The sequence below is a fragment of the Xiphophorus maculatus genome, chromosome 22 (assembly GCF_002775205.1).
Source record: "Xiphophorus maculatus strain JP 163 A chromosome 22, X_maculatus-5.0-male, whole genome shotgun sequence".
NCBI lineage: Eukaryota > Metazoa > Chordata > Actinopteri > Cyprinodontiformes > Poeciliidae > Xiphophorus > Xiphophorus maculatus.
In genome coordinates, this window is record NC_036464.1 from 9,054,461 (window position 1) to 9,064,791 (window position 10,331).

The window sequence follows — 10,331 nt, forward strand, 5'->3', positions numbered from 1 at the left end:
GGGGTGTGTACTCCTGTATTAAGACTGCGTTGTTTTATTTTTATGTCATTTACTTTTTTCTGTATCTACTCCATGAAGGACGAATCTTGAAATTGGCAGAAGGTTTGAGTATTTTTTTAAAGTCTAAAAATCTGGCCTTCATGGAAGAGTATGAAACAGAAAGCAGTTGTTATGAGAAGCTATAAGACCTGTTTGATGTTTGCGGCGAGCATGTGGAAGACACAGCATATGGAACAAAGTGCTCTGGTCTCATGAGACCATAACTGAACTTTCTGTTTTGAAAATAGATCTTAACAAATACTCTTCATCTAGTTTGAGTCATCCTGAGCAATTTCGCATAAATTTCATTCTCTACATCTGTAAAGCTCCTAGAGATCACAAAAAAACTTGATAGACTAACTGGAGATTAAGATGGTTTTTCAAAGAACTAACTCAGGCTGAATACAGATAACCACAAAACCTTTCAGGTTTTTATATGTAAAATTTAAAAAACTGTACATTACTTTCTTCACTATACGATCATCACAATGCTTTGTGTTTGCCTTTAACATAAAATTGTAATGAATTACATTGTTGTCTGTGGTTGCAACATGGCAAAAATGTTTAAAGATAACTCCTTGTTACTTGTATAATTATTTTGTTTATGACTTATAGATATTTATTTTGTTTGTGTTATCCAGACTTTTTGGGTCAATAGTGGTAGGATGCTGCATTTTTGGAATCTTCAAAGCCCACATCACTGCCATACCATTCAGTCTATACTGTCCTCAACCCCACTCTCCCATCCTCTGCCATAACAGTGCGAGTAAAGCATAGTGCCAAAGGTAATCCAACCTGGGAGACGAGGCGATAATAGCCTCAGTGGCGGAGTGCTTGTTTGTAATAAGGAAGTGGATGAGGAGTCAAAGGTGAAAAATGAGTGTGATATTGAAGGAGCGAGAGGAAGCTGTAAAAGAAGGTTTGTGTTTATCTCAGATTATTAGTGAACCTCACACTCAGAAATGAAAGGCATTGAGGCCCAGGCAGTGCAACAGAGGACACAAATGGTGGATTTCTATCAGCAAGAGAGGCACTCTGTAAGCTTTGTTCACATTTTATGAAACAGGACTCTGACAGTGACTTCAAATGACACAAATGGAGTCTTGGATTTCTCTCTGAATACATTTTGGTGTGCTTTTACTGGTCACATTTTCTATCCGCAGATATCATGCCAGTCATTTTATTATAAAAGCTCAGTTGTAGTCAGAGGGCAGATGCATTTATTGTAGAATATTTGCTATGGATAGTATATCTTTGCTGTGATATATTACAGATATTTATGGGTGAGGAATGCAAGCTGGCTTGAAGGCCATTCGGAGCACGTTTTCCAGAGTTGAGTCTCTGACTTGTAAATATTTAGGTTTATTTTAATGCAGAGTGGCTAAATTAGGGTAAAGAAAAATCTCTTTGATAACTATGTAATACTGGGTTTGAACTGCCAAACTAAATTGTTGCCAGCCTTTCTAGGTTTGCAAAGCAACTACACCCTTACCATGTAACAAAATACAAATAGCTGTGTCATTATATTTGGACAGAGTGACTCTGTTAACCCAAACGAAAACAACAGCCTTAAATAAAGACCACAGCCGTAACTGTTGTCCCTGGGTGTCCAACACGGCTGGGGTTTGGCACCGAGTCGTCCACAGCTGTCAGCCTGCAGATGAGCGGTGGTAACCTAACCTGGGGTTTCTTTATGGCCCTGGAACAACAGCATGGAAAATGTGTTGCACTAATAAATCAGACCTCAGATTTTTGAGCAATGTGTTTTTTGCAAGGATGAATACTCTCAAGCAAATAAGTGGAAGTCAAGTCATTGTTTATGAGTACACAACCCACTATCAAATAATATTACATAACTGCTGGAAAATCTTATAAGCAACATTCTATTGTCAAAGTAATTTCTACAGTTATTTTTTTATCTCATCACTGGATTTTTTATGTGGTTTTTCTTTTCTTTTAACTAAGTACATTCACTCAGTCCTTTTCCATTTTTACTTCATTCTGTTTGGGGTCTCAGTGGTCTGGACTCTTACTTTGCTGTACTGACTGACAGAGGGGGAACACACTGTTCAGGTCAGCAGTTTATTAAAGTGAGCCGAGTTACACTCTTCCATGGTCTGTTGCTCCTATGTGGCGCTGTAATGTATACTTAAACATTGAATAAGGGAAGAAGGGTAATAAGATGGACGAAAATGAGGTGAGAACTAAGTAGATCTTAACTGATTTTTTTTTTTTTTTTTTGCAGAAATGTAGCTTCTTTATCTTGACAGAGAGTTTTTACAAGTGAAAGTATCTATAATCAATGTGGAATATTAGATCCAATTTGGTTCCATATTGCTTATAGATAATTCCCACAAGACTGAACCAGAAGCAAGTTAATCCAGAAATGTGCCATCTTGATAGGCAACAACTCAGTAAACAGTGGACCAGCTTACATTTATATTTCTAAGCTTTTTCTGCTCTTTGTGAGGACCAGTACAGTATTTTGCAATAGCACATCTGATGAAAATAGCCAACAAGTCATTTGTGTTTGCCGACAACCATACAAAGAGGAGGATGATGATGTGATTGTCTGTGATGATGAAAATTGTCCATTTGTATAGTTCCATTTCAAATGCATAACGTTGATCAATGTCCCAGAAAGCTGTTCTGTTACGTACAAAAAATGAAATGGAATACAGCTTCTGTACTTTCAAGATGGAAACAGAGCATCTGGATGTGTGGTGTCATGTGGGAACTATCTGTTGAAATAGCTAATTTTTTGTATTTACACAATAGAACACATTTGTCTTTAATCTGTCGGAATAAATATGTGATGAATATTTTCTTTACAACTTCTGCTACATTGCCACAGATTATAAGTATTGTTGCTGAGAATGTCTATCCCATAATAACCAAAGTGTCCCCATCTTTTGACGGCTTCTTCCAGAAGGGTAATGGAACATGTCACAAATCTCAAAGCTTAGTTTCAGTATTTAGAAAAATCTCTGAGGAATAATTAAGACACCATTGATCTCTGCCATAAAGAATTCAACCAGCTCTGAATCAAACTGGCCCAACTAAATACTGGTCACGTGTTCGTAATAAAAAGGCCAGTTAGTGTAGATCTGAAAAGGTTTGAGCTTAAGGCACTCAAAGTCACACCCAGGACCTGTAAAACAAACATAAGCAGATGAAATCATAATAAGTTCAAAGTTCATGAGAAAAACATCACTTTGATGGAAAATAGTGTGCCATTTTAAAATTGCTGCACTCTTACTAAATAAACAATTTTCTGCTTGAGTTCTTGTTTCTGTCCACATATTTCTCTCATGTTCAAATATGCTGATTTGCTTTATAAAATTTAAATATTAAACTTCTTTTAGATATTTGTTCCACACTTCTTTGTAGTAAGATCATTAAAGCATCTGCATTGCAAGGCTGTTCACATTTCATGCATATATATTGAAGCATATGCTGTGTATACTTGAGTTAGGCTTGCAACCATGCTATTTTTATTGTTACACTGAAAATTCTCCCAATCTTTTCTGAAATGTCCCTCAGCGTGGGCTGAGCGGCGACAACACTAACAGAAAAGTTTCCTCTGGGAACCTGTTATTGTAGTGTCATTCACTCTGGCTCCTTCTTACATTACAGTGACAGGAGAATTTCGAGCCAAGTAAGCCGGGTTTTTTTTATATCGCTTTGGTGACTAACATCTATGACTATCCCGCTGACACACCATTAGCTCACATTTCTTGTTTACCTGTGCATTACAGGTAAAATTGAGATTAATATTACTTTCTTGGGAACTTGGTTACAGTGGAGAGAAAGCTTGGGCTTCTGTTGCATCCAAAATTGCTGTGATTAGGACACATAATCCAGCATCACATGGGAATAACCACAAAGGGTTGAGCATACTCCGCCTGACATTTAGCTCAACCAGATCTCTGATTGGCAGTTGATTAGGTGCTAATCCATGTCGTCATCTCCTTGAGTGAAATTAGTTGAATAGAAAATAGTGTTGTAAATCACAGAGGTGGAATTTAGGGGAGAGGCTTTGATCTGCGTTCAGCTCTGAAAGTGCTGCGAAGGAAGAGGGAAATATGTTGTTGCCATGGATACTACAGAGAAATAGGTACGAGGCAATAAAAAGGCTCGATAGTTTCAGGATTGTGTTTCCTTTGTGTAAAAACAACTTTGTGAGGAAAAGTATTGATAAAAGTTTCAGTATATTGCCAAAGCTCTGTATGATGAGTTGACCTTGCCCACGCACCGAGTCATGCAGGTTAAAGTTTAGATATACCTTGTTATTCCCTTCTGTTGGATTAGTAACTGCTTTTCTGACTCCCTCATATCTCTGTTGGGTATAAATCCAGCTCACTCTCCCCTTTCTGTTTTGCCCGTACCGTGCCGCCTCTTCTGGCTCCAGTCCTGAACCCAACCCTCAGAGGAGAGGAAAAATAATTAGGAGAGAAAATTGCTGCTGACACTATTTCTGAAAAGCAGGGTATTGTAATGAGAGCAGAGCAGGTATTCATTGTGTCTGAGGGAGTGATAGAAAGCTTTTGGTTTTTCGGGCTGCCTCAGACAAGCCCGGGGAGAGTAAGCAGAGCTTTTGCTGAGTCCCTCAATGCATGTGGGAACTGAGCCCTGAGAGGACAAGGTAGAGGTGTCTTCAACAATGGCGGGAGCCAAGGTTACAGCTGAGTAACTAATTCAGACTGCTTTAGACTGATACACACACTCATACACACACACTCATCTCCTTTGTCTTCCTCAATATGTCTCCCCCTCTGTCTCTTGCTCTCTCCTTGTTCCCATTATGTGTTCAGAGGGATGCTGTCCGGCCTCTGCTCAGAGTTATCTTCATTAGCCGCGTGGACTTGCTGGAGTGGCTGCTCTGGGAAGTTTCTGTGAGCAAGGCACTCAGAGAAGATGAATAAATGTTTTGTCCCATATAGGCCCGGCCTAAAGCAGAGGCAGGCTGCAAGCAGAGATAGATGAGGTATTAGCTGTGATATTTTTCAGCGGGGGCTGAGAAGGCCCAGCAGTGGGCTCGGCAGAGGCAGATGCTGCCGCCTGAATATTAAGCCTGTTAAATGAAATGTCCTCTGTGAAGAAGCCTTAATGGAAGTTGAAATATGGCACCTTTCACCTGTGTTTGTGCATTGCAGAGATGAGCACGTGTTCATCTTGGGACTTGACATGTGTATCAGTCTGAAAGCAGGGATAAGAGAGAAGGAGGCAGCTTTGATAGTCTTTCAGGGCTGTGATCCAGGTGCATCTGTGGGATGGTGATTTAACATTTGAATGTGATTTTGGTTTCAAAATACAATGAGGTAAGGACACAGGCATAATTGCTTTAAGGAGTCCTTTTGAAACTGCTCAAACACATGGGGCTACTAATGAGTCAAACTTCATTAAACACATAATGCAAACTTGTATGGAGGAGAGGTTTACTGCATCCGACTCTCGAGATGATAAATGATTCTGGGTTAACAACAAGACAAGGTTTAAGCACTATTTATTTTAAAATAATAATCTCTTTTAGCCCAGAACTTTTTTACCTTGACAGACCAGTGCACTGCCCACAATATCACAGACAAACCCCAAACAAGATATTTGAGCTCCTGTAGACAGGCTGTCCCCAATTTGGAAGGTGGTATCCACATTTTTATCTTCACACACCAAGAACAATACCAGCACCGCTGGTTCTAAAAGCAATGTTTAGAACCTGAGGTCTTCAACCTCAATCCATCCCACTGCTCTCACACTATGCCTTAAGATCCTATCTTTGACCCAGGATCAGCAGGGTTTGCTTTGCCACTAATGGGGCTTTATAAGGACTGGATAAAAGCCCTTAAAGTCATGTCCAGGACACCATACTCCCGCAACACCACTCTGAATACACATGTGGTTTTTTAGAACCACAAAGCACATGTGGACTGAACAACCAAACTCACACACCCTCCTCCACAACTCTGCAAGGGTAAAATCTGATGCAATATTTTATGGCCAAGATAAAAGCCACACTGCTACTCTTAAATGCTTTAACAAGTAAAGCAAAGGTTGCACAATTCATAAACTTTGTCTTGTAAAATTTGTAATCAGTCTAGAATGATCCATTAAATAGCTCTTTAGTCTAACAAATCTCATCTTTAACATTATTAAAATCTATAAGTTATCCAGTTGTGATATTCCTACAGCGGATACATACCTTTTTGCATTCTGAGTACCTTTAACGTTTCCTTGCAAAAAAAGATAAAAGTAGTGAAAGCTCTATTAGTATTTATTAGCCATCAACACAAAAGAACAACTCCAGAACTGCTTCCCTTCCATATAATAAAAAAAATAAATCTAAAGAAGAGTGTCATCAGGGTGTGAAGGTTAATGCACTTGTCTTCTTATTAAGGATCATAAAATAGCTTAGACCAACTTGGACACAAATTCTGACAGCGACTTGATAGAGTATTATAAGACAGATTTCACTTTGAAATGTATTCTGGCATTTTAGTATAGCAAGATCTTTTATTATTTTGTTATTCCAATATGCTCATACATCTGTCACATAAAAGTGTATTTTTACATTTTTGAATATTACTAGTTAGTCCTATATTTTTCAGAAACACAGTGTTTACCGCTATCAGAAAGTGAAGGACCTGTCCCTCTTTCTGCAGCAGATGTAAATGTAATCTTTACCTAATGAGAATCTGAGGCTGCCTTTGTAATGTTGCAGGCATCTAATGTAGAAATCTGCAGGGAATATCTCTGAGATCCAACTTAAATGAGAAAATAAATTGATGGTCAAATTGCATGTGGGTCATATCTCCACTTATGGGAACTCAGATCTGCTTTTAGTTGCCTACGTAATGGACACACAAAAAATGCATTCACAATCAAGTTTGGATTGCTTCATGCAGAGTGTTCTCTAGAAATTGAATTCAAAATTACAAAGTGCATTTTGAAACCTATCTCTGCCTCTGTTTCCTTGTTCCTCGCTTTGTCTTCCTCAGACACAAAGATGATAAACACACCTATTACCCACAATGCATCTGTTTTATTCCACCAGTAAAGCAGGTAAATTAAATCTGTAGCTCTACCTTCTGAGATTCTGGCCAGCAGCCAGATCAGTTCAGCATCTTTCTCTGTTTCCAGGCACTGTGAACAAATTTGCAGGCTTTTAGGGGCTCGCTGCAACTAGACAGCGGTGACATACGCAGTGGCATCAGAGAGAGTAGCTTATGCAACCATGGTGGACAGGAGGAGCAGTGAAATGAAAGCTCCCCGCTATTATCTGCAATCTCTTTCTTCAGGAACAGAGATGAAACACCGAACCCTACATAGTTTGTTTTATTTTTTATTTTTTGACAAGGTGTCTGAGGTAGTTTATTGGTTAGATTTCAACCATGCTTGCAAATAATGAATGGAAGTATGTGGAGGGTCAAAAAGAGTGAACGAAAAAATAAAAAGAGTAAAAATGTATGAAACCCTGTGTTGATTATTAGAAATTCAACTTTTTTTCAGTGTTATTTTTCTGTTCCTATGTGCTTTCACTGCTATCCGTGACCTTTAGCATTTCAGGCTTTGTCATCTTGTGGGCATCAACTGCAGTGTGTCTCCATCAAACAGAACCACACAGTGTGAACTCACGACTTTTTGCAGTATGTACATGTTATAAAGAGTGATATAATACATTTTAAACATTTGTCTTCAAAAACTCCTCAATTAAACCAAATGAAACTAAATCACACACAAATTAGTTTCTCCATGATAGTTATGGGAAAGACTGCTGACTTGACAGTGGTCCAGCAGACAACCAGTCATTGGCACCTTGCATAAGGAAGATAGGCTGGAAAAGGTCATTGCCACAGAAACTGGTTCTTCAGAGTGCTGTATCCAGACATATTGATGGAAAGCTGAGTGGAAGGAGAACATGTCACCCATCCATCACAGGGCAATAAGGTGACACACAGGACAAAAATGTACATGAACACGCACGCACACACACACACTCATGACTAAGGGTAATTTGGAGAGACCAATTAACAATCATGTTTTTGGACTGTTGGACGATGTCTGAGTACCTTGAATCTAGATGAGTTTCCTTTTTTTTAATTGGATTATGATAAAAACATGTATATTCTGAAATGCAGAGAAGCACCTTTATATATTTATATACAACTTATGGGATTAGCCTCTGTGTATGCAACATTATTTTTAGTAATAAGTCATAATATTACCATAGTTTGGATTAGTTTTAGCATTTCCAAAACAGTGTAATTTTGCATAGAAAATAAGTGTTATGTTGTGCCATAGTAGAGAGTATATATTATAAGTAAGTTTTATAATAACTTCCTGTTGGTGTTTTGTATGAAACGGCATGTACATGATTTATCTTGATGCATAAAAACGTACATTCAAAAGATTGTAGAGTTTTCAGTACAGCTTTCTCTTTTTGCTTTTAGCATTTTCTTTCTTTGAGACTTTAGGTACCATTTGTGATGCAATAGAGTGCCTGACGATCATGGACAATGTTGTATGCTTCATAAAAATGCCAGTCCTTAAGCCCGCTCTGCATCCGTCTCTGTGTTGTGTTAAGCAGCATTTATTGTCACTGCAGTGATCTCGTCGCGTATCCACATCACTGTCAGAGTCATGTTACTTCTTTGAAAAGCCATCAGGATTTGTCTTTGTCAGCTGCCTGTCCCTCAGTCCATTAAAGTTGATTGATAGAAGTAGAAAATGTTCCGCCCAGCTGTTGTCGTTGACTCATCCCAAGGAAGTTGAAAGGAAGTCTAAAGTGGACCATCCCTCATCAACAAGAGTCTTTGTCTGTGTTCATAATGTGAAGCAAAATACATGTCTGGGGAATTTTTCAGTTTTTTTTTTCTGGATAATACCATGAAGGATTATTGTGTTACAGATAAAGATGCTGATTAGAGTCAAATGTTTTTTTGTTTTTATGTTTTCCCTGAGCAATGGTGCAGGCGTTCTCAGCCCCTTACTAACATTGGTTGGAGGAAATCTGGGATATATGCTTCCACCAGTGGTCAAATCCAAATAAAAACCAGGCAAAAAAAAAGATCTGTCCATGTTTTCAACTTCCTCTTCCTTCCTCTGTTATCTTCTAATAGCTCTTGAGGATTTCTACAGGACAACTTGAGGAGGATTTTATGATATTTCAGTGTGATTGATAACATGCTGTTGGAGGGATGTCAGGCTTTCAGAGACAGATAATGTGGATTTCTATCTCTCTGCCTTCTTGTGTAAGATGTGCCATCAATCAAGTGTATCGTGTCCTTAACCTGATAAAATTAAAACCTTTAAGGGGGGGTGGGAGGCCTGGGGTCTCCAAAGAACTAGGGCACACATCAACGCAGAGCACGACAGATCCACAACATAGATCCAAATCATGCAAGGCTCACAGCAAGGATCAAGGGAGAAAATAAAATTAATGATCCGATTCTATATTGCTGTTGACAGAGGAGAGAGATTGCAGGAAGAACGGTCTCATTTTCACCCTACGCTAGGGGGTTATTAGATCTTGGCCCATCTAATTTCATTTCGAAGGTTGTCAATATTCACCAGCAACAGGCACAGCTCACCATAGCAGAGCTAGTATCCCTACAGGAAAGAAAACCTGAGATCATTTTAACATATACAGATACAGTTACTAGATTCAGCCTTGAAATGTTCAGCACACAGTTAGATTTTTGTTTTCAAATGATAAAGCACTCAAAACTATTTATCCCAGCGTGTCTAAGATATGCGGATCTGCATGCTCTTGCATTTTTCTCCTCAGGTAGGCCTTACCTTATTTTTTTGTGTGTGTTTCAGTTGATGGCTGCATACACAAATCGGCAGGGTGCTGTCTGTATGATGAGTGTCACTCACTAAACGGCTGTGAAACCGGCAAAGCCAAGATCACCTGCGGTTATGATCTCCCTGCAAGATGTGAGTATCAGTAATTATTTCCATCTTTTTTTGTGATTGCTCTGTAATGTGTGTGGTGGTGCCTTGCGGAAATGTTCTCTAATCAAATCTTCTACCTCTGAGGGCTTCATCACCTAATGATTGGAGAACAATAGGTTTTATTGGTAAACAGTGGAATATTAGACTGTTCCGTACAACTCACCTAAAAGCTTTAATATGAAAATGTTTGAAATGATGAACCTGCTTTTAAATTGCATATGTGATCATTTGTACACCTTTTTATCTTTTCAATAAAAAGCCTGATAACTTCTGTATTCCGGTTCATTGCTCACAATAATGGTAAAGAAAGACAATAAAGGCAACTGAGCACAACTAGA

At 38.7% G+C, this 10,331-nt stretch overlaps 1 protein-coding gene across 1 annotated transcript in view; it reads left to right on the plus strand.

The window, feature by feature from the left end:
• The window catches only part of macrod2 (MACRO domain containing 2), a 187,881-nt gene extending 177,887 nt beyond the window's left edge, over positions 1-9,994 (plus strand). The window contains exon 5 of the mRNA XM_023327447.1: positions 9,859-9,994. Within this exon, the coding sequence (XP_023183215.1) occupies positions 9,859-9,989 (131 nt within the window). The 3' untranslated portion in view covers positions 9,990-9,994. The remainder of the gene's footprint in view (positions 1-9,858) is intronic.
• The last annotated feature ends 337 nt before the right edge of the window (positions 9,995-10,331 follow it).